The following is a 25,601-nucleotide window of genomic DNA, read 5'->3' as shown; positions in this document are numbered from 1 at the left end:
TTGGATCTGGTAAATATATGATATTTATGTTTTTGAGAACTCCATTCATATGTTAAAAGTTTATGGGTATGCCTTTGTGTTAAAACCTTCATTCTTTCTACCTCATGTGTTCGTGTGTTTGGTTCCAAAAAAAAAAAAAAATGCATAGTTGTCCCACATTGCTTGAAAGAGTGTGAAAGTATAATATAAATTGCCCATTCCTCCCTTAAAAGTTACCATAAATTTTAAGTAGTGTTTATGGTGTACCTTTGTACTAATTTAAGCACACTCTTATCTTAAATTAGTGGAAATAATTAAATATTTGTATCCATTTCATGTTAAGAGTACTCTTATAACACATTTGAGAAAACATTTCCATAAACATTGGGGGTAAGGCTACATTTAGGGATGGCAAAATGTACCTAGCCCGACCTGACCCTAATGGGTCGGGTTTTACCCAACCCATTTAACATTAGGGTCGGGTCTACGTTTTCATTAAAAGCCCCAAAATGGGTTCGAGTCGGGTCCGGGTATTAGGCATACCGGGCCCGAACCCGACCCGTATATATAATATTAAAAAAAAAAACCCTAGGTATAAATACTCACTTTTCCAACCCTAAATCCCTCAAATCCATTCTCTCACCCTCTCATTCTCTCCCAAGCCGCCTCCCATTCTCTCCCTCGTCCTCACTCTCACTTGAGCAAGACCGCTGTTGCTCACTTTGTCGGCGCTGCTACTCCTTGCATATCTCACCTCGCCAGCGCCGCTCCATTCCTCCACCTCGTTGGTCTTTCCTCCCTGCCTCCTTCACCTTGCCGCAACCTGCAGACACCGTTGCTCCTCCCTCACCTCGCCAGGCCCTCCTCCACCTCACAAGGCTGCAACTCTCTCATCTCCCTCACCTCGTTGTGAACTCAAGCTTTTGCAATGAAAATCGTTCTTTTTATTCAAAGAATCAAATTTGTAATTTCTAGTTTTAGTGCTATTCTGGTTGAATAGGATCGGCTTGTTTGATTTGATTTTGTAGGGTCTTATTGTTCAAACCTAGGGTTTGTATGTTAATTCTTGTTTTTACTTTTGATGTGGGAAAATATTGTAATGAAAAAAAAAGGGTTTCCGATTTGTTGGTTGCTGAGAAAATAATGGGTTTTCTTGAGTGTTCCTTTTCCCCTCCTATTTGGTTGCTGAGAAAATCAATATCAGGCAAACATTTTTTTTTTTTATTGGGCCACAAAATGGGCCCTGAAGTACCACGGCCCAACGGGGCCCGTGGAGCCCATGGGGCCCGGCGGGGGCGGGTCCAGGCACCAGAAAAAAATCCGTTTAGTAAACGGGCCGAGTCTGGGTATGGAAAAACCCAGCCCGAACCCAACCCGTTGCCATTCCTAGCTACGTTTAACCACTTCTCCCAAATATCACTATAAGTGAGAGTTTTGTGTATTAGTACAACCTTTATACTGTTACTATTATCTTGCCCATCAAAGAATGGAATTAAAAAAAAAAAAATTTAAGAGAAATAGAAAAAAGAAAAAAGAAAGAAAAGAAAAAGAGAATATATACAATGTCGACAATAACATAATAAGGAATAGGACAAAGCCCGTGGTGTGAATGCTTTATCATAAGCTCATCTTTATCAGTACATAACCTCTTGAAACTAACCACTACCAGTGATTTTGTCTATAATTTAATTAGTAGCCATGTGCGTGCTCTTCCCTAATCATTATTCCAAATTTATATTGATACAAAAGAAGTTCGAACTTATCAAGCTCCTCATTAATCAACTATAAATTGAAATTGTTCTTTCCTTTACTATTTGTGGATCCTATACTTCCTGCAGCAAGGTGCATAACGCATTAACATAGTCTGCCTCACAGCCTGCATAACCAATCCACTTGATCTAACATTTATGAATGTTTTTCACAATAGTAATAACATGCCATTGTTGAACTTTCTACTCTCAGCCAGCAATAACATTCATGTAAAATTTAATTCCAGGAAGAAAAAATTGCTTTTACAGTGTTCAAATTAACATCACGGTGCACCCTTTTCCACCTAGACAATCTAGTGCAACAACAATCAGATTTAACAATTGTACAACATAAGAATTCTCTAGCATAAAAACATAAATATCATATTTACCAGATCACAAAGAGCTAGAAAGGTAGTAATATATCAACAATAGTTAGATTCTCAGCAGCAAATGGGGCACTTAACCAAGCCATTTTCATTACATTCAGGGCACCTAATGTACAATTCATCGTTCTCCCCATCTGCAACAATCTTCCTGCTGCCATTGCAATTGAGGCACACCACGAATCTCACATTGGCGCACCCGCTGCATGAGGAATTGGCCAGTTCTAGTGGTATACCTTTCAAAAGCCTCCTAAGCTTGCCTTGCTCATGCAACCCAACCACTTTATCAGCTCCTCCAATGTACCTTCCCTTTATGAAAAGCCTTGGAGGGATCACTCTTCCACCCAAGATGTTCCACAATTCTTCTCTATATTCCAAGTGCATTGAAACATCCCTCTCATAGAACGTTACTTTAAAACTTTCCAACAAGAATCGTATGCTGTTGCAGTCTTCAAATGTTTTTCTGATACCTCTCATGCTTGTTGTGTAGAAAATGACCAACTCGCTTCCTCCTGGTGGACAATTCTCTTCAAAATCTGACAGAGATGGGTACTCTTCATTGTCCTCTGTTGCTTCATGTTCCATGATGATGTCTGACAAGATTGGAACCTCTGGATTTTCCATTGCAGGAACTGTATCTTTGGACTTTATGGGGGATGTAATAGTATCATTGTTGCCAACACTGAAGTCATATTCCATTTCTTCATCTTTAGGATGTTTGTCACCTTCACATACGCCAGTACTGCCAAACAATAGCTCTGAGAGGTTGTTGCTTTTTTGATCTTGCTCTTTGTAAACAAGTGGAAGTGGAGTTTGGCAGTGTTGATTGGAAAACTTTTCCGAGGGGCTTAACTGATGAACTAGACCTTGTTTCAAGGTACTAAATGTTGGGATGGATTTCAATTTCCTAAAGAGTTTTCCTCTCATTCCTTTCATGCCTAATATTCTAATCTATAGTTCCCAGAGTACAATGCCTGTGATGGTTCCCAGTTTGAAGAAAGGTAAGGGCAAGTTTTGAGGTAAGAGAATGACTAGTGAGGAGATTAGAAGAGAGTAGGAAGATGAGATGTCTCTTTTGGTTTCCAGTGAAAGGAAAGTGGAAACTGAAAAGCCGTGTTGGGGTATACTTTATAAAGTTTTGAATGATCAATGCATGGAGTGGGGTTTGGCCAGTCCATTTTCATTCTCCATTAGGATCCATGGCCCCATTATCAAACCATTTGGTGGTTTAATCATTGTATGAAGGGGTATGTTTGTCAACTCATCCATAAACGTATATCTAAAACGCACATGCATGATTACCATAATAGTGACCATGCCTTCTAGACCCTAAAACATGGCACAGTTTAATTGGTCTACTAATGCTTTTAACAAAGGGTACCCCAGGACCACAACTAATCCCTGGAGACAAGGTGTGGCAATGGTCATGACTCAAATAGCAAAGAGTGCAATAGCATCTTTCCCTTTCCTCTTATCAATTGGCAACCTATATAGTTGTGAATGAATTCTTTGTACCTGAGCCAATAAATAATCAAACAAAAAAGAACCTTTTTACAGGGTCTGACCCTAAAGTTTCACCCTTTTAGGCTTTTACCCGCAATCACATCCAATTATCACGCCAAAAAAGCAAGAACGATTCCAAAGTCTCACCACATTTAGCTCAACATACTTCAAACACTATCATGCCTGAAGGAGGCCAGTTAACTTACTCCCATATGATGAATGTCTGGAATATTTGATTGCATTGGCATTGCAGACACATGGATCCATACATACATTCTAAACAAAGGCCATTCTTAAACATCGATGCCTCTAGGGTCAATTCTATCCTATTTTATCTTATCTCCTACTTGCTGGGTCTCACCCAATTTTAGAATGAGTCCCACCTAAATCAACCACATCATATGGTGTGTCAAGAATCATCCTACACAATAAATGTGTTCAATCCCAAAAATGAAATAAAATAAAAATCCCAAAACAAGGGAAAACTATTCAATACTCTCTCCACTGACATGAATAATAAGTCTATGGATTTAATTAATGAAACTCAATATCATGTGCAAGAAATGAGCATCGCTCCTAAAATACTGAATAATTACTCCAATACAAGACCTCGAGAAATTATTCAGTAGACGTAGTGCATTACCTCTCTCACTATTATAGATGTGGACTAAACAATATGGGTATCATGTATGAGACCGACATTTATTTGAGAGATGTGTAATTCGTGGGATGCATTGAAAAATTTCACCATTGAACTCATAGAGATCGCATTCAAATTAGCTCAGCCATCAGATTTTGTCTCATCAATGTTCCCTAATGGGCCTTGATAATTCAATGACGGCTACTCTCATACCAAGAATCAAAATGACCAAACAGTGCATCTCTTCATGTGAGAAGTGTAGCATAATTTTTTTTAGGTAGTACTTTTTATTATGTGCTTTATCATACATTCCGTTTTGTAGTAGCTGTAGGATTAACTTCCCATAGTTTCTTATGTAGTAGGAATAGTCACAATTATACAACAGATAGTGCTGACAGTTTAAACGTACATGGAAGCAACCAATAGTGAAGAGTCATTTTTACATCCTATTCATACGCTGATTATGTAGACTTGAATGAAGAATCATTCTTGGAAGCACTTTAACTATCAGCCACAGATGATGCAAAGCCAATGTCAAAATCGAAGCCAATGCATGTCAATTGATTTTGGTCTGCATCATACATCTTCATTGTAAGAGAGTATGAACCCTGCATAGGTCAAACATCTTTAGAGACACAAAGCATCACAAATGATTTAAGATGAGCATCACACAAGCATCTATCACAACCAAATCTACTATTTCTTAACTTAGCATTCTATTGCCAGAAAGTAAAATAAGGCTGCAACTAAGTAATTGCAAAGTGAATCAAGTGTGACACAAAGGATTAGGCATTAGGCATTTATGTTTTGGATTTCAAAGATAAATGCCTAATGCCTAATCCTAATGTGAAAGTTTAAGGGCAAGTTGTTTGCATTAAAAGGATTTCATCTCTATCATTTAAGGGCAAGTTGCTTTACAGATACCATGGGGCAATTGGAGATATTAAATTATCAAGTAACACTAGCACTAGCTGTGCTTTATTAGATGAATTTACAAGGGTGAATCCCTCCTGAGGTAATAAACTAAGCAACTATCAGAATATGACTTAATTAAATACACCAAATGAGGCAGAGACCTAGGTCTCCGAATTGGTCCAGATGGAAACCAAAAACTAAACTTGGTGTCTTGTTCCAAGATTGTAAGTCAGAGGTAGTATAAAATAGATAAAAATTTAAGGGTTAAATAACTGAATAGAATAAAGACTTACTGGTGGAGTGAATCCAGGTAGCTCTTGTGAGTGAGCAACAATAAAATCACCAGCTGAAACAGGGCAAGATGTCTCCCCACAAAGGTCATGGGTCTCACTGTGAATGTGCCATCCAAAGTATGAAACATCAATCACCATTTTTCCTCCAGAGATATTTTTCCCTGTATTACATATAAGAGTCTCCATGTCAAAAGTAAAATCCCAATAACTATTCAAAGGGCATGGGTTTGTACAAGTTGGGCTTGTTTTGTGATACCGTCATTAGCCCTGTGAATTGTGATTTTTCAATTAAAAAATTAATAAAATGGGTGGATGAGGATGACAAGGAAAAGCGCTGTTAGCTTTCTCTCATAAACAGAAACTTAAAAAAATAAACACATGCAAGCACAACAGACAATCATGAATTGGGGAGGGGGGGTCACCCAAGAAGCCCAGATATTGCCAATTGCATATCCATCAAAAGATAATTGATCTTTAAACCTATAGAAATAAAACAAATATTAAACCCTTATTTATAACTTCTTTCCCTTACTTTCTTTTTGTCAGATGGCTGACCATTTCCCTATTAGAAACTTACAAAGAAGTACATATTTTAGCCATCATGCTATAATTGTATGGACCAGTTATCATATATATTATATGCAGGTCCAAATTTTTGTATGTAAACTTTACAAATTGATGAGTAAACTTTAAAACATGAGACGAAAAAATAATTAAAAAGTCATTTTTATAAAGTTGTTAAGGTGACACCATTGCATTCATAGGAATATCAGTTTGTAAGCCTTTTGTAGTAAAATTAGTAGCAACTTTAACATCTTCCATATAACTTCCGGAATACCAAAAACACTAATTTTCAGTCCCAAATGAATAAACAAAGTCATCAAGTATATGGTAAAAAATACGCACAAGTTATAATTAATCAAACAAGCACTCAGTATTGAAAGAGTCTAGAAGACAGGTCAAAGTTCAATCAGATTGATATATTGATATTACCTGTAGAAGCAGAGATGCTAAAGGTTGCGGTCTTGCCTCTTGCGATGGGATACGGGACTATCTCAACCCCGCTGACCTTCACATCATACTCAGCTTTCTTATCTACAACATCAAAATTTAATTTAATTAAATATTAAATCATATTCGGGGTCCATTTGGTTAGGCATTTTGAGAGATTAAAAAAGCGTTTTTAAACTCAAAACACAATTTTCCAACAGCTTATACAAACGTACTCTCAATAATTGTACACATACATAAACGAACATAATCGGTTATTAACAATTCAATTGAAAATTACAAAATCAAATTAAATATTATCTCATATTCAGTAATTGTACACCTACATAAACGAACATAATCGGTTATTAACAATTTTCAATCGAAAATTATAAACAACATAATTAGTAATATATATGTTTTTTCGTTTATGGAAATAACTGTACACCGTTTATCAATAAAAGTAACCAATAATCAAGAAAACTATTTGAGAATATAATCGAAACCCTAATATAGAAGCAAAGCACCGCGTTTCTGTTTCAGACAATAAAGTGTTCAAATAAATTAGATTTTCCAGCAGAGACTCAAAGAGAAAGGAAAAAAAATCTGAGAGAAAGAGAGAGAGACTGACCGCAGTACTTGACGTCGGTTGTTGCTAGGGAGAAAGATACGAGCATCGAAAGCGAGAGAAGGAAGAGAGCGAAGAGCTTGCACTGAACGGTCTCCATAGATTCTGCAATTCGTCGAAAAAACAAAAAGATAAAAAATATATATATCACAGAGATTAAAGTATCAAATTTTAAGGGATTCTAAGCCAAGAAGATTTCTTTGGGAATTTGGGGGAAGACTGGAAAAAGTGAGAGATAGAGAAAGAGAGAGAGAGAGAGATTGTGAAGTTTTAATATGGTAGATAGGAGGAGAAGAAGAAGACCTGAAATGAGAGACGGGTGGTTGGGTTTTGGGGAACGTTAGGTACGTTTGGTTGGACCCATCTGTTTGAAATTTTTTGTCATATTTTCTGTGTCACTGTCGTCCCGTTTCTTTTAGTAATCAATTATCTGTTCCCATTTTATCAACCCAAAAAAATAAATAAATTATCTTTTCCCACCTAAATTTAACCCGAGTTTTTTTTTTTTTTTTTTTTGGGAAAAATTATAAAAATTCTCACTATATATTGAGCTAATTTCATATATATATATATATATATATATATATATATAAATAATTAATTAATTTTTAATGGTCGAAATTTACTTAAAAGTCTATTTGAAATTCATTTATTTTGCTGAAATTGAAAATTTTTTGCTAAAAATACTGTAGATAAATGTAAAAATTAGTTAAAATAGTACAGTGAGACCCATGAATAGTAACAAAAGGTGCAATGAGACCCATGAATAGTGTCTGTTTGGCATGATTAATTTTGCCAATTTATTTTGCTATTTAGATTATTTTTGCTACTATTTATGGGTCCTACTGCACTTTTTAGAACTATTTATGGGTGTCATTGTACTATTTCAATTAACTTTTACCTTTATCTACAGTACTTTCAACAAAAAGTTTTCAGTTTCAACAAAATAAGCGGATCTCAAACAGACCTTTAGTGTGCATTTGGCTCCAAATTAAAAAGCCAGTTTATTTTACTATTCAGCTTATTTTTGTTACTATTCATGCGCCTCATTACACTTTTTGGTACTATTCATGAGTCCCACTATACTATTTCAGTTAACTTTTATTTTTATCTACAGTACTTTCAACAAAAAAATTTACAATTTCAGCAAAATAAATGGATCTTTAAAGTGATAGATCAGAGTACTAATAAAAGTTGACAATAAGCTAATATAAAAAACAGAATCAAACATGAAGTGCCAAAATACAAATTTAGAAACAAAAAAAAGAGCAAAACGGAAAATTAACCCCAAACTTTAAATGCCAAAATTTTATTTTAATCTATTTAAAAAATAAAAAGGATTGACTTGTATCCTGTTACCTGTACTTTAGAACACAAGACAGGACGTAGACACAAGTCACACAACACATTCAAAAATGACCATTTTTGTGTCATGTCCCTGCATTAGACAGAAGAGTGAATTGAGATTTAAGGGGATTTTCACCCAAATCGATTCAGTTGGTTTTGATGTTTAATACTTGATACCAACCAAACAAATGGGATCCCAAGAGCCAAACCAAGGGCGATTTGGTTCGGTCAGGCAGGCCTAGATGTGCGGTGTTCTTCTTTGCTTTATTTCCTATTCTTATTAATAAATAAATAAATAAATAAAATCAGCACCATTTTTGGTTGAGCAACAAAAAGAGGCCCAAGTCCCTCTGCTTAATTGCAAAGTAAAGGTCATATAAAAGAGAAATTACCAAACAAAAGTTATATATTTTGTAAATTTAAGTAGGTTGTAATCCCTTTGGAAGTGGAAGAATGATGTTTTAATCACATTTTGAAAGTGGAAGAGTGTCATTATTGTTAGGATCTAAAAATTTAGATTTAAACATTTAGAATCATGTGTATTGGGTTGGCAAACCGAGATCAAAACATATCTAGTCTGGGTTTTTAGGCAATACTTAAAAGTGGTTGTTTCAAGGTTCAAGTCCAACTGATTGCAGAAAAGAAAGTATGGTTCTGTCTTGCTCAATCGATTGAAAATTAGGCTTGACCGATCAAAAATCACAGGTCCATTTTTTTCTATAGAATTTTAAATAGGCCCAAGCCTGCAAAAACTTTTTAGTCTAAACTTCTCCACATATAAAAGGGAAACCTTAGCCATGTTTTGAAACTGCTGAAAAGACTTGTGTGTTACTCTTTGTGAGATCTGAGAGATTTTGTACTTTCTAACTACACAAGAATCTACTGGAGCAAGAACTAAAATCAAGCGTTTTGGTAGAACATAGTTGCTGCATCAAGATCATTATTGATGGTGATCTAAAACCTTTGAGTGAGATCTCAAAGTCACAAGCAAAGCGGCTTGTGTTAGTGTAAATCCAAGAAGAGAAAGAGTCCGTGAATTCGAAGTTTGCACATGGTCATGTCAGTAAGTTACTACTAGAGGTAGCAATAGATTTAGGGTTAAATCTAATTGTAAAAATTTCAATTCTCTTATAGTGGATTTAGTTTACCTTGAGGATAGCTAGATCAAATCTTCCCCAAATTTTTACCTTGAAACGGTTCGTTTCATCAGTTTTCCTAGGTCATCATATCGTGGTGTTATTTACTTTTCCGCATCTTTGCATGATATAATTTATTTGTATTTACCTAGATCTGAAAATTAATCTAAGTAATCACTTGGTTAATATATTAGGTTAAACAATTTGGTTTAAGGGGTCTAAACGAACAAACAATTATCTTTGTGTGACTTCAACAAATTTTAGCCTAAAATTAGGTTGATCAAATTTTGAGCAAATGTAGAGTGAAAGTTTCTATTTGACAATATCAAGTAAGAATATGTAAATTGGTGTTTTTGCAAAAATTACGTGCAAGAGTTGTATCACTCAATATTTAACCTTTTTGAAAATGTTGAAAGTAGAGGAGTGCAGCCAACCCACCAATTCGTCAAAACCGACCTGACCCAACCTACCAATTCGCCAAAACCAACCTGACCCAACCCAACTCCCCGGGTTGGGTTGGTTTTTAAAGGTTGGTGGGTTGGGTTGGGTTATGAAATTTTTTTTAATGGTGGGTCGGGTTAAGTTTGGGTCATAACAATCACAAACCCACCTAACCCAACCTAACCCACCTATATATTTAATATTTAAATTATATATTTAAAAATATATTATATAACTAATATTTTTTTAATTTCCCCCCCTATTCAACTCTTCCTATATAAAACGCAATTACCTCACAAACCCTAACAATCTTATTTCTCTCTCTACCACCTCCCACAGTCCCACTCCACTCCTATTTGTTATAATTGAGTTGGGATACTAGGTTTCTCAAAAAAAAAAAAGGTTGGAATACTAGTTTATGTATATTTTGTTTATCAATTCAGTTGGATATATTTTGTTTATAATTGAGTTGGAATACAAGTTTATGTATATGTTGTTTATCAACCCAAGTGGCAAGTGGGATATTTTTTTTTCTACTCAATTTAATAATAATAGTAATAAAAAAATTATAAAAATACTATCCAACCCATGGGTTCAACCCGATCCATGTAGGTTGGGTTGGACCCCTGTGATGGGTTGGATTTTTTTTAACCTACCATGGTGGGTTGGGTCGAAAAATCCCCTCAACCCAACCCATGCACACACCTAGGTTTTTTTTTTTTCAAATTAAGAAACAAGACTAAGCAGCATTATATTATTAAATGTTGGCTAAATCAGCCTAGAAAACAGGAAAAACTTGTGGTGGAATATCCTCCATCCAAATAACAAAATCAGAGATATGTAACATATCAAGCTAGACTAATGCACACCCATAGTTGAAAGATTGTTTCTAACTAGTTTCTAATATTTGTAACAGTTTTATTTGGGACTTCAATGGCTGGTATATATTGTTTAAACTCTTATTATTATTGTAAGATTGATTTCTTTAAGAAACATTAGAAATCTTGTGGGCTTTCCAAAGTCACTATATGTAGAACCTAATAGGTTTGGTTGTATCCTGGAGATGAATTGCTTGTATCCCATTGGCAAACTAATCAAGTGGGGGCAAATATCATTTTAATGGAAAAAATTTATCATGCCTCTAAGCCTTCCTAATGAAGATTGCATTCTTCCCTAACCCACTAACCCCAACGGCCTTAACATGATTTTTTGTTTAAAACGGAAGGAGGGGCATTACAAGTGATGAATCAAGAAGAAAATTATGGTTTTCTTAATTGGTGAACAAAGTAGAAGGAGATAATAGTTTCCAAGGAGATAATAGTTAAGAAATTCATGAAGATTTATCAAAGAAAATTTGGTAAAACAAGTTCTTGTTTGTGGGCAAGAATTGATGAAGAACCTTCTGTACTTGATGTAGAGAAAAGATGGTGCTGCTTAACATTTATGTTATTCTAAATTTTAGTTAAGAAGATAAACAATATACATTAAGAAGCATAATATTTTTTTTATAAAAACATAAAATATGTTTTGTAGTTCAATTGACACCTCGTAATGTTTCTAATGGAGACTTCATGATTCAATCCCCTTTCCTCAATTTTCAAATTATTAAAATAAAATAAAATAAAATAACCAATTAATAAGCTATTAGTCTTGTAGGGACTGGGTTCGAGCACTTCTTCTATTGGAGGAGCGGATTCAAGCCCAACTAGCCTAATACAATGAATTTATAGATAATGGGTTTAAGAACTAGGTTTTAGTGAGGATTACAACAACAAGACACGATTAGGAATGGATTGAACAGCAAGGACATGGATTAAAGTATGAAAGTCTGTCCTCAGGCATTTCGTCCGAGGGACTTAGTGTTTTTCTTTTTTCTTTAGTGCTAGGTTACAAAGGTTTGCAAGATAATGCAAATTGCTCCCATATTCTCCTTCTTTCTCTCCCTGTTGATTTCCGATCCCCCATTCTTGGAGGATCTCTCACATTATATATCTCCTTCCAGTCAATCTTGGCCCTCTATCTGTTGATTATACAGGTCATTACTCAAGTGCTCGTCCCATCAACCACTTTCCCAAACCCTCTGTAAGTTGCGGCAACCAAGACTGCACAGTTCAGGGGTCATTTCCTCATTAATGCGGCCAGAACGTTAGTTGGGTGCATTCAATGCGAAGGTGACAGTTTCTCCTTGAATTGCTCCTACTCTATACCCCCATGGGTGTCCTACTGTACTTGTCCTTTTCCTAGGGGCGCTCTAGGAGGCTGCCTTTTGATGGCATGCCGTTCTTTCTGATGAAGATCAAGGCACCGCTTTGAAGGATCTCGTTCAAGTACCAATTGGGCCGGTTACAAGAGCACGAGCAAAGAAGTTCAAGGATGTACTCAACGGACTCATCCAAGATTATGGGCTCAAGCAAATTCGTGGAGGCCCATTGAGCATGATCCACGTGGGCAACAAAAAATCGTCACTTCGATTCAAGTTCTAGAAGGATCCGGTCAAGGCTAAGAATTGGCATGAAATATTTTGGGTCTATGTAAAAAACGTTATTCTAGGTTTAGGTGATTTATTTCCTTGTTTTTAGGTGCATTTAATGTTTTTTAGGTCAAACTTTATTCCTAATATGGTTAGGTATCAATTAGGAGTTATTTTAGAATATATTTTCTTGTCTGTCAAGTTTTAAGGAGCCCTTAAATAGTCATCTAAGTCTGTAAACGTTTTTTCAGACATTATTAACAAAACTTGTGAGGTTTATTCTCTTTGGTTCTTTGAAGAACTACTCAAACTTATCGGGAATTCCCGTGGCGTTCATCTCGACTTATTAAACGGAGTTTCCACCACCATTTGTGGCGTCTTCCTTATACCGAGGTTCTTGTTTGTCATAAACAACGGGTCGAGGTCTCCCATTTGAATCTGTCCATAGAACGATCTTGGGTTCCCTTTCGTTGTTGGGTCTCGTTATTCTTGACGGGGTTCACATCATTTGGTATCAGAGCAAGGTTTCTAGTTCAGGTTTGCCTATCCTTTAACATATTTATCTCTTTTTAGCCGAATTTCCTTTACCCTATCTGTTCAATTTTTGTTTGTCTTGTTGATGTCTAAACTATTGGTCTGGTCTCACATCTCTTAGTTATTTCGAAATCTTATTTCATTATTCTCAAAAGCTAGTTACTGATCATTAAAAAAAAAAAAAAAAAAAAAAATTCACTATTCTGTGCTTCCAAAATTCCAAAACTGCCATATTCCTTCTAATTCTAATATGAAAATTTTCATATTCTTTACGTTCAAATATGAGATTCCTTGATTAGTTCTTGGTGAATTGTTGCTGGAAATTTTGAGTTGTTTGTTTAGTTTCAAAAGAACTGAAAGAGAATTATCGAGTGGAAAAAGGCAAGAGTAGTGAGAACATCAGAGGGTAAAAGCCATATTATTTTGAGTGAAACACAAGTGGAGAGTGATCCACATTCTTGAGTGTAAACACGTAAGGGAGTGATTTGTGAGGTTCCTTTTTTTTTTTTTTTTTTTTTTTTTTTTTTTTCTAACCTTTGTTTTGTAGCAATCATGTCTCACGATAGTGGTAAGAGCACTGCCGAAGATGATACAAAATTGGCTGATCCGAAAATGTTTTTGGAGGCCATGATGAGTGAGATGAGGCGTGTGATGAAGATGGAGATGGCACAGGTTCACGAATGGATAGATCAGATGGAGAATAGACGTGAGGAGCAACCACAAAACGGTCATAATTTGCGTAGAAGGGAAAGAGTTCCACCGAGAGAGGAGGATGAAGAGCGTTATGGGTCTGGTTTTGATGAAGAAGAAGATCGGGATTCCATTGTTAGCAATAGGAGACCTGGAGGAAGATTTAGAGAAGCTAGGAATCGCGAAGATAACAACTTGGGTGGTATTAAGATGAAGATTCCATCCTTTCAAGGTAGGTCTGATCCTAAGGCATATCTTGAGTGGGAGAAGAAGATGGAGTTTTTGTTTGATTGCCACAATTACTCCGAGACAAAGAAGGTAAAATTAGCCGTGATTGAATTTTTTGAATATGCTATTACTTGGTGGGATCAGCTTGTGATAAATAGGAGGCGGAATAGAGAACATCTAATACACACATGGGAGGAGATGAAAGTAGTGATGAGAAAGCGATTCGTTCCAAGTTACTACTATCAAGAGTTGTACAAAAAGCTACAAGGTCTTAGACAAGGGAGTCGAAGCGTAAAGGACTACTACAAGGAGATGGAGATTGCTATGATCCGCGCTAATGTAGAGGAGGATCGGGAGGCTACAATGGCTAGATTTTTGCTTGGCTTAAACCGGGAGATCCATGATAAAGTAGAGATGCAGTATTATGTGGAATTGGAAGGTATGGTACATATGGCTATCAAAGTGGAACAACAACTCAAGAGAGGGAATGGGACACATGCAAGCCATAACTCTAGTTCTACCTCTTGGAAATCGAGTCATGCTAAGCCGCTAGACAAGTCACAAACGCCCAAACTCGAGCCCAAGTCCGCGACCACCAGCCACGTTCCTCAAGGTAAAACCGAAGCCTCTACCTCTAGGAATCGTGATATTAAATGTTTTAGATGTCAAGGCAAGGGCCACATAGCAAGTCAATGTCCAAACAAGCAAGTCATGGTGTTGCAAGCCAATGGTGAAATTGTGACCAATGATGAAGATTCTGACACCGACGACATGCCGCCATTAGAGGATGTTTCCGAGGAGGAGTATTTAGCCCCTAGCGCATTGACATTGGTAGCGAGGAGAGCATTGAGCTTGCAAGTAAAAGGAGTTGATGAAATACAGTGGGAGAACATCTTTCACACTAGGTGCTACGTTAAAGACAAGGTATGTAGTGTAATTATTGATGGTGGTAGTTGTATTAATGTTGCAAGCACAATTATGGTGGAGAAATTGGGATTGCCCATGGTAAAGCACCCTAGACCGTACAAGTTGCAATGGCTAAATGATAGTGGTGAGATCAGGGTGAACAAGCAAGTGTTAGTTGCATTTCGAATCGGTAAATACGAAGATGAAGTGTTGTGTGATGTAGTACCGATGCAAGCGGGACACTTATTGCTAGGGCGTCCATGGCAGTTTGATAGGCAAGTGAAGCATGATGGCTTTACAAACAAGTATTCTTTTATACTTAATCAACGATCAATCACTCTTGTACCATTGACACCGCAGCAAGTATACAAGAATCAAGTAAGATTACAAAAGGAGAGTGATCAAAAGAAAGGGAGTGAACAAAAGAAAAGGAGTGAAAATCAGAGAGAGGCCGAGAAAAATGAGGGAGAAAAAGAAAATCAAAGTTCGGCCCTTAAGAGAAAATCAGAGAGAAAACAAAAGAATTTCTATGCAAAAGTGAGTGAGATCAAGCGAGCAATGTTTTCAAATAAGCCGATGATTGTACTTTTGTACAAAGAGGCACTTTTAAACACTAACGAACTTGACCTTGCTTTGCCTAGTTCTATTGTTTCTCTTTTGCAGGAGTACGAGGATGTCTTCCCCGAGGAAACACCACATGGGTTACCTCCAAGCCGAGGGATTGAACATCAAATTGATTTTGTTCCCGGTGCAACCATTCCAAACCGACCAGCTTATAGGAGCAATCCCGAGGAGACAAAGGAGCTTCAACGGCAGGTAAGTGAATTGTTGGATAAAGGGCACGTGAGGGAAAGCATGAGGCCATGTGCAGTTCCGGTCTTACTTGTACCTAAGAAAGATGGGACGTGGAGAATGTGCGTTGATTGTCGAGCCATCAACAACATAACGGTAAAGTATTGTCATCCTATCCCACGCTTAGATGATATGTTAGATGAGCTGCATGATTCTTGCATATTTTCTAAGATTGATTTAAAAAGTGGTGATCATCAAATTAGGATAAAAGAAGGAGATGAACGGAAAACCGCCTTTAAAACAAAATATGGTTTGTATGAATGGTTAGTTATGCCTTTTGGTTTGACTAATGCTCTGAGCACCTTTATGAGACTTATGAACCATGTTTTGCGTGCATTTATAGGCAGATTTGTTGTTGTCTATTTTGATGATATACTCATTTATAGCAAAAACATAGACGATCATGTAGTACATTTGAAATTCGTTTTAGATATGCTAAGGAAAGAAAGGTTATTTGCTAATTTAAAGAAGTGCACTTTTTTCACCGATAAGCTTGTATTTTTGGGATTTGTTGTTAGTGCACAAGGTATACAGGTTGATGAAGAGAAGGTACGTGCAATCCAAAATTGGCCGAGTCCCACAAGTGTAGGTAATGTTCGTAGTTTTCATGGACTTGCTAGTTTCTACCGGCGGTTCGTGAAGGACTTCAGTAGCTTAGCCGCACTGCTTACCGAAGTGATCAAGAAGAATGTTGGATTTCGGTGGGGAGAAGAACAAGAGAAGGCATTTCAATTAATCAAAGAGAAGCTGACTAACGCACCTTTGTTTTCTTTGCCCAACTTTTCTAAAACGTTTGAAATTGAATGTGATGCTTCAGGTATTAGTATAGGAGCCGTTCTTATGCAAGAAGGACAACCAATTGCTTACTTCAGCGAGAAACTCAGCGGGGCAGCCTTAAACTCAGCGGGGCAGCCTTAAACTACCCAACTTATGACAAGGAATTGTATGCATTGGTTCGGGCTTTAGAGACGTGGCAGCACTACCTATGGCCTAAAGAGTTCGTGATTCACACCGATCATGAGTCCTTGAAACACTTGAAGGGCCAACACAAGCTAAACAAAAGGCATGTGCGATGGGTGGAGTTCATAGAGACGTTTCCATATGTCATTCGGTACAAGTAAGGTAAGGAGAATGTAGTCGCCGATGCACTTTCTCGCAGGTATGCCTTACTCTCCACACTTGATGCAAAATTGCTTGGTTTTGAACACATTAAAGAATTATATACTGAAGACCACGAATTTTGTGAGGAATATCAAGCTTGTGAGAAAATCGCCTCTAGTAAGTTCTTTAAGCTTGATGGATTCTTATTTCGAGAAAATAATCTATGCGTGCCTAATTGTTCTATGAGGGAGTTATTAGTGCAGGAATCACATGGTGGGGGATTAATGGGACATTTTGGAGTTGCAAAGACTTTAGCTATTTTGCAGGAACACTTCTATTAGCCTCACATGAAACAAAATGTCGAACGGATTTGTGGTAGATGTGTCACATATTGGCAAGCTAAATCCAAAGTGTAGCCCAACGGTTTGTATGCTCCTTTACCAATTCCAAGTGAGCCTTGGATTGATATCTCAATGGATTTTGTGTTAGGATTGCCTAGGACTAAACGTGGAAGAGATTCAATTTTTGTGGTCGTGGATAGATTTTCTAAAATGGCACATTTTATTCCATGTCACAAAACGGATGACGCTTCGCATGTTGCTGATTTGTTCTTTAGAGAGATTATGAGATTACATGGCATGCCTAGGACAATTGTTTCGGATAGAGATGCTAAGTTCTTGAGCTATTTTTGGAAGACTTTGTGGTGTAAGCTAGGTACTAAGCTATTGTTTTCCACTACTTGTCATCCACAAACTGATGGTCAAACTGAAATAGTAAATAGGACTTTGTCTACTCTATTGAGGGCAATCATTAGAAAGAACATCAAAACATGGGAAGAATGTTTATCACATGTTGAGTTTGCATATAATAGAGCTGTTCATTCTGCTACCAAATTTTCGCCATTTGAAATTGTGTATGGGTTTAATCCTTTAACTCCATTGGATTTATCTCCTTTACTTTTAACGGAGCACGTTAATTTAGATGGCAAAAAGAAAGCTGACTTTGTGAAGCAGATTCATGAGAAAGCAAGACTCAACATTGAGCGAAGAACGGAGCAATATGCCACACAAGCCAACAAGGGACGTCACAAACTGGTTTTTGAACACAGAGATTGGGTTTGGCTGCATATGAGAAAAGAAAGATTCCTGGAGAAAAGATGTTCCAAATTGCTCCCAAGAGGAGATGGTCCCTTCCAAGTCCTCGAGCGTATCAATGACAATGCTTACAAGCTAGATTTACCTGGTAAGTACGATGTAAGTGCCACTTTTAATGTTATTAATTTGAGTCCTTTTGATGTAGGTAATGATTTGAGGACAAATCCTTTTCAAGAGGAGGGAAATGATGGAGATCAAGGCACCGCTTCGAAGGATCTCGTTCAAGTACCAATTGGGCCGGTTACAAGAGCACGAGCAAAAAAGTTCAAGGATGTACTCAACGGACTCATTCAAGAGTTATAGGCTCAAGCAAATTCGTGGAGGCCCATTGAGCATGATGCACGCAAGCAACAAAAAATTGTCACTTTGATTCAAGTTCTAGAAGGATCCGGTCAAAGCTAAGAATTGGCATGAAATATTTTGGGTCTATGTAAAAAACGTCATTCTAGGTTTAGGTGATTTATTTTCTTGTTTTTAGGTGCATTTAATACTTTTTAGGTCAAACTTTATTCCTAATATAGTTAGGTATCAATTAGGAGTTATTTTAGAATATATTTTCTTGTCTGTCAAGTTTTAAGGAGCCCTTAAATGGTCATCTAAGTTTGTAAACGTTTTTTCAGACATTATTGACAAAACTTGTGAGGTTTATTCTCTTTGGTTCTTTGAAGAATTACTCGAACTTATCGGGAATTCCCGTGACGTTCATCTCGACTTATCAAACGAAGTTTCTGCCACTGTTTGTGGCGTCTTCCTTATACCGAGGTTCTTGTTTGTCATAAACAACGGGTCGAGGTCTCCCATTTGAATCTGTCCATAGAACGATCTTGGGTTCCCTTTCGTTGTTGGGTCTCGTTATTCTTGACGGGGTTCACATCACTTTCCTTCTGGAATCTGGAATGCCGAGAACAGGATCGTCCTCGACAGCGTTTCTAGGCTATTTGGGTTTTCTTTGTTCGTCCTCGGCCATTTCTTCCTCCTTGGCGTGGGCCTTGGGTTTAGTATAAAGTGGGTCGGGGTTGTCAAATTCTTTGGCCCCACAAGTCTATATAATAATAATAATAATAATAATAATAATAGGTGAAGTTGAGAGAAACTCAAATTAGAATTCCAAATTAGAGTTCTAATCTTGCGCCACATGTCCTAAATTATTTATTCTTAAAGAGTTTTATTTCTTAATTTTAGAATAAAAAACCAAAGAGTCTAGAATAAATGAATCGTAAAAAAAAAAAAAAAAGTGATTCACACTTATTATAAAAAAAAAAAAAAAAAAAAGACAATTTATATTTTATACCTAATAATATCCTTACAAATTTTTTTAAAGAGTTAAAAAAAATATATAAAAATGACTATCAATAGTATTTAAATTATATATATAGGAATTATATTATGCATCTTATTATATATCTTTAATTATATTCATGCATATGCATGGGTTACAAGCTAGTTTTTTCATAAAGAAAAAGAAAAATTGTAAACGTTTTACAAAAGTTTCTCTAGAAATTTATTTGAGTACTTTTAATAAAGGGAAATTAAGAGAGAGAGAGAGAGAGAGAGAGAGAGAGAGAGAGAGAGAGAGAGAGAGAGAGAGAGAGAGAGAGAGAGAGAGAGAGGAAAATTGAAAAGGTCATAGAAGTATCACTTAGGTCCGATATATCCGTGCTTCTTTCTTAGGTTTCAACTGAATTTCGTGTTTGACCCTTGTTAAGGGAATGGCCTAAAGATTTGATGTATCGAAAATTTTCTTGTAAAAGAAGTATGATTAATGTGGAATGCTTCTGTTGAATTGTGAGCATATGACTGCAAGCTAGAAAAAAGTTACTATCCTGTGAATTATTTTAGATCTTGTGTTGATTATGTTTGACTATGGAGGCTTGATTAGGTGGGGGGCAGCTTTTTTCATTTCGTGACCAAGTGGATTGAAAGAGCTTGCGTTTATTTTGTAGGGGATTATTTCAATGCGTTCAACTAATGTTTAGAGAAAGCTTGAAAGAAATCAATGTTACTTCAAGTTAATTATGTCCAAGAACTTTTTTTGAACTCTAGCAAAGCTAAATAGACTTCTTCTGTTCTTCAAGTTGAAGAGGACTCTGTTATTAAAATCTGAAGTTGCCATCTTCTTATTAAGATAATGGATTGTCTCTTAAGTTTTTCAGGTTGTGAATATTGTAAATAGATTAGGGAAGATATTCCAGGATTTGTCATCAAATCAAAGAAAGTGTACAGAAATTACTCAAATGGGGGGAGGTGGAAATTGATGAAATTTTTTATATGAAGAGCTGGCCTCAAAAGAACATAGTTTGGCCGTTTAGGAACTTTTCCAAAATTTTGCTAGAAAGATATTCTTTGGGACATGTTGTGGGGTCTCAGAGCATCATAAAATCTTAGACTTGAAGCTATGAATTCGTTTTACATTCTTCTTTCTATAATATTGTGGTTACGTTTTAGTAATAATTAGATGTATGCATCTGAATGCAATTTCCCCTTGATTTTACATTTCTGGCTCTTGCCCAGACTGCTGGCCGATGCACCTGTTTATCTCTATGCATTGCAAATCTGTTTAGAATGCCAGTTTTATACTACTGCCATTCCTGCTCCAAGTAAAACACAAAAAAAAAAAAAAAATTTCATTTCCAGACCATACACATAAATTCCTGGACTTAGCTACACAAATTTCAAACTATATGATATAGAATTAGATCCAAGGCTACCCAAAAAAAAAAAAAAAAAAGAATATACCAAAAGAGTTGTCATGTAGCAATTTGTACATAGACCAAAATTGCAATTCTACAATATCCTCTCATTGTAGCCACCAAATATCAATCCCTTCTGCTTGCCAATGGAACTACCTCGGCCAGAGGTGTCGAGAGTGGCGTTGGCAATGGAGATGTTCTACAGACTGGGCAAGTGGGGTTCAGCCGCAACCACGGATCAACACACTTGAGATGGAAGAGGTGCCCACAATCAGGCAGCAGGCGAAGCATATCAGTACTCTTGTAATCTGCTAAACAAATCGAGCAGCATGTCGCGGTGGAGTCTGTCTTCTTGAGCTTGGCCTCCGAGTAAAGCAGCTTTGGATAACTCAGGATGGTGGCCTCATCGAGGCCTACATCGACGACATAATCATGAGTTTCAATCGGGAGTTGAGGAAGAGTCCTTTGAGTTGCTGGGGCCATTGTCTGCAGGTCAGTCCGGGTGCAGAAATAGGAAGCCAGGGTGATAGTTGTGATCAGCAGAAGGATTCCAATTGAAACTCCAATTCCATAGCCAAATCCTCCAATGTTGGTAAGTCCACCAGAATCTGCTGTGCTATTCATCTCCTTGAGGAAGAAACAAGCTGCAGGGATTGGAAAAGGAGATTATATGAGTATTGATTTGGTCAGCCATGACAATGGCTAGAAAAATTGTTATTTGGGTTGTTTAAAGTCAACGAATGCATGAGATAGAGAGAGGAAGATAGAGAGATTATTGGTTGAATTTTAATTAAAGGAAGTTTTATTTGGTTGCAAGTAAAGAGAGGCCAATGGGGCATTACATGTGACTCATCATGCTTATTTGGTTGCAACTTGCAAGTAAGATTATGGGTGTTTCAGCATTTGTCTGCAAGCGCTTGGAGGTCAACGGTTCTCATAACCTTTTTGTTTACGCCCGTTATTTGATTAGAGTAACGTCTTTATTTCGAATAAAGAATTTATATATCGTCTCTCCATCTCCAAGTTACAGTGCACATTCGATGCATTGCAAGGTTAGAGAGGCTTAATTCTATTTTATTAGAATGAGTTAAAGAGTTATGTAGTCCTAAACTTAAAATAGAATGAGTTAAGAGTTATGTACTCCTAAACTCCTAAATATATTTATATTAGAATGAGGTCAGCTTGTGTCATGTTCCAAGGAACTTTTTTTAATATATAGATATGATAGAATTGTTTCTCAAACAAAAGATATGATAGAATTAAATCTACGACGTCCGCAATATAATAATTGATCTTTATCATCAAACCAAGACTTAGAAGTCAGTTTCATATTGGAGGTCATTTCAGTCTAATTAGGAAAACAAAATATTTTGATACTGGTTAATACCGATGTACCATTTAGTTGTTACCGTTATATATATATATATATATATATATATATATATATATATATAAAATGTAAACATATATTTATTTATGTGTTTATAATCATTTAATTTAAAATCCACATATTTATATGCCCAAGTATTAGTCTAAGTACATTAGTCCAATATATTAGCTTAAATAAAATATTTTTATTAGTGGTGGCTTTAGGAATTTTTTTTAGAATGGTCATTAAGAAATTTAAATTATACAAAATTTAATAAATAGATAACTTGAATATATCGCAAATACATGAAATATTACAATTTCTTTGTACTAACAAAGAGAAGGGGAAAAAAAGACTAATAAGAGATAAAATCGAAATTAAAAATGTTGAGATGAGAATAATAAAGTGAGAGAAAGTTTGAATTAATTATAATAGAGAGAGAGAGAGAGAGAGAGAGAGAGAGTGTGTGTGTGTGTGTGTGCGCGCGCGCATGTGTGTGTGATAATATTTGCTATAACTGCAAGCCGACTAGGTAAGGAGAGCAAACTTGTTGCAATTGCAAAACCAAAGATAGCATAGCTATTGGCACTGCCAAGAAGAACTCACGACCACAGTTTTTTTTTCATGGTACCATTTTTTTAAGGAAAAATGAAATTAGAAATTATTTTTATGTAACAAGTTGAACGAATTACAAATTTAAATGATAAGAGTTTTTTTTTCCCTCTTTTGAATAGGATTTTTGTTGAGTTATTTGTTCATTTCTTGTTGTTTGGTCTAGTCTTGTTTTTGTTTGGGTTATTTTAGTTGTTATTTGGACTAACTTTTATCATTGTTGTAGGGCCCTTGGGCCCATAAGTTCATTATTTATCCATATATTGGGCCTGTGGCCCAAGCCGAGAACGAGGATCTGCCTGAAGAGGAGAAGTCTTCGTCAGAGGAGATTGTGCTGATAAATAAAAGGTGGGGTTCGGTCATAATAGCTCCGGAGAGTGTGCCGAGGATGAAAGCTTCCTCAGCCGAACTTGGCCGAGGTCCTAGAAGATGGTTTGACAGCAAGGATGACAACCCCTGAAATTCGGACAAGCATTGTAGAGATATAAGATAAGGATGAGCCTCAAAATATCTTGGGAAAAAGCTCCTACCTCTACATTAAATGCACTCAGTTAATCCCCTGGCCACATTAATATAGAAGTGATACCTAAACAGTGTATTTCAGCCTTACAACTACTACATGAGAACTTATGGGAAGTGCTGATGGGACAAGTATCAGCCCTAACCATCTAGCATACAAGTGGAAGGTGGAGATGAAAAGGAGGAGGAGTATAAAAGAAGGAGGAAACAAGATGGGGGGATCAAAAAATTGAGAGAGGAGATACTGTAGCAATCCGAGGACGTTCTTTCTTCATTTTACAGTTGTCAATTTTTATCTTTTTGTCATCAAGCTTATCTAGCTCGTTGTTGACCAACTAAAGCCCAGTTTTCCAACCCATCCCTCTACAAATTCATTGTTTTGGGCTTCTTGGGCCTAAGTCCATCCACGTGTTAGGCTAGGAACTCAAATCGGGTCCTTACAATTGTTATTTTTGCCTTTTTTTTTTTTTTTTTTGGTTTTTAGGGTTAAGAATTATGTTTGGAGAGCTATAATTATTTTTGAAGTAATGTTACGTCCACAACATTGTTCATAACAAATTTTATGCGACAAATTGTTATTAGTGAGTAAAAAAGTGATATTAGTATTAAGCCCAAATTAGAATCGGTAACAACTTACCACATAGGATTTGTCATGAAATTCTTGTGAAAATATTGTGGATGCATTACTCTTATTTTTGTTAAACTCAAATTCTTGTGATTTTCAAGTTTGGGTATTCAAAATTTTTACTAGCTAGAGTGGGCAAAATAGGTTAGTTTATTATATAATTTTTATGCAAATAAATAAATATATATATACACACACATACATATTTTTGCAAGTCGGGGCTGTCTTGTGACCACCCAAAGTTAAACATGGAGTTGCCACTAATTTTTATTATTTTTTACTATATCATCAAAAACATCAATATTGCTAAAACATCAGAAAAACTCCAAGTACAATCTGGTATTTTATCTATGTTTTAGAGGAGTACCAGTATCGGTTTATGGCCAGTACAATATATTTCCTCGAGTACTAGTATTGGTTTAATGATCGATACGATATATTTTCTCGATATGGTTGGTATCAGTACTGTATTAATTTCCTTAACCAAGACACCAATTAGTTTTGATATAGACAAGATTTGAACCATAAATCCCTTGACCAAGACACCAATTGATTTTGATGTAGACAAGATTTGAACCATAGATCTTTTATTCAATGACAAAATACTTTACCAATTGACGACAATTGCTCTTACCGAAACACCAATTGTTTTCCAGTGTAGGTGGGTTTTGAATAGTGAATTTCTTATTTGAGGATAAGACTCTTTACCAATTGGTGATAATTGTTTTTTATTATCAGACAAGAGACTTAACTTTTTCAACGATAAGATAAGATACCAATTGATTCTTGATGTAAATGTGATTAGAACCCTAAACTTATTAAACGACAAGAGTCTTAGAACTTACCGTTCCCAAGGAACTTGATTTCCTTGAATACACCTAAATATAATGACGTTGCATCCCATCTTTACTCTCTTATGATTTTCCTTGAATATACCTAAATATAATTTGTATCTCTTCTTTATTCTCTTATATGCGGTCGACTTATTCTATATATGTTCGCAGCCAAGACCATGACGTATGAAGTTGTGATAGAGATAGTAGTTTCCATCTACCTAACTGCCACCATATGTGATTCTCAAAAAAAAAATAAATAAATAACTGTCACCATACGTACAATATTCAAAATTATTTCACCACGGTAGATTGTTGGTGCAATGGTCACTCCACAAGTATAAATATTTGTGGAGTGTGGATGGCAAAGATTAGGGTTCAAGTCTCTAGGAGAGAGCTTTCACACGTATATACATTTAGATTAGGTTAGAGTAGAATTTCTATTTTGTAAAAAAAAAAAAAAAAAAAAAAAAAAAAAAAAAAAACAAAAAAAATTATTTCTAATACTTATATATATTCTAAAGAAATCAGAACGTAGGAGGTTTGCCTAATGTGTTCTTTTTTATTTTATTTATAAAAATTATTTCTTGAGTTGATGTAGGCGGCCCACTTCTTATGACAGTATACAGTTGTCATCAAAGATACAACTTATCCTTGGAAAAAAAATATTTAAAAAATAAAGTAGGCCTTGGGGTGGTTAGTGAAAAAGACACAACTCATCCATTTTATTGGAAAACATAATAATTCAATTAGCTGTATGTATTATCTTTTTGTTTTTCTTATCTTCATTCAAATATGGGGCTGGAATAAGCCGGAGGGTGAAAGCCATTAACATGCTTCAATCCGAACATGGTAACGTATGTCCAAATTTAATATTACCAAAATGCTTCTATCCATTGGGTACATACGGCATTATTCCATCGATGCTAGGAACTAACACAAAAGTTTAAAGCTTCCGCTAGACTAACAAGACTTAGGCCGTTTTGTTAGGATTCTCATTTATATTAACACC

At 36.1% G+C, this 25,601-nt stretch overlaps 3 protein-coding genes across 3 annotated transcripts; all 3 read right to left on the bottom strand.

Moving 5' to 3' along the window:
* Positions 1-1,909: 1,909 nt before the first annotated feature.
* On the bottom strand, positions 1,910-4,117 carry LOC126692734 (uncharacterized protein At5g39865). The gene has a single exon (XM_050388435.1). The coding sequence runs from the start codon at positions 3,047-3,049 to the stop codon at positions 2,171-2,173; it is 879 nt and encodes a 292-aa protein (XP_050244392.1). The 5' UTR covers positions 3,050-4,117; the 3' UTR covers positions 1,910-2,170.
* Positions 4,118-4,515: 398 nt separating this feature from the next.
* Positions 4,516-7,350, bottom strand: LOC126692735 (uncharacterized). Its single transcript, XM_050388437.1, has 4 exons — positions 7,086-7,350; positions 6,458-6,559; positions 5,465-5,625; positions 4,516-4,864 (listed from the first exon to the last, which is right to left on the bottom strand). Exons 1-4 carry the CDS (start codon positions 7,180-7,182, stop codon positions 4,757-4,759), a joined length of 468 nt encoding a protein of 155 aa, XP_050244394.1. The 5' UTR covers positions 7,183-7,350; the 3' UTR covers positions 4,516-4,756.
* Positions 7,351-20,609: 13,259 nt separating this feature from the next.
* On the bottom strand, positions 20,610-21,447 carry LOC126692733 (RING-H2 finger protein ATL70). The gene has a single exon (XM_050388434.1). It carries the CDS (start codon positions 21,253-21,255, stop codon positions 20,758-20,760), a length of 498 nt encoding a protein of 165 aa, XP_050244391.1. The 5' UTR covers positions 21,256-21,447; the 3' UTR covers positions 20,610-20,757.
* Between the last annotated feature and the right edge of the window lie 4,154 nt (positions 21,448-25,601).

Source organism: Quercus robur, chromosome 7 (genome assembly GCF_932294415.1).
Source record: "Quercus robur chromosome 7, dhQueRobu3.1, whole genome shotgun sequence".
Lineage (NCBI taxonomy): Eukaryota > Viridiplantae > Streptophyta > Magnoliopsida > Fagales > Fagaceae > Quercus > Quercus robur.
This window is presented reverse-complemented; position numbering and strand designations above follow the sequence as displayed.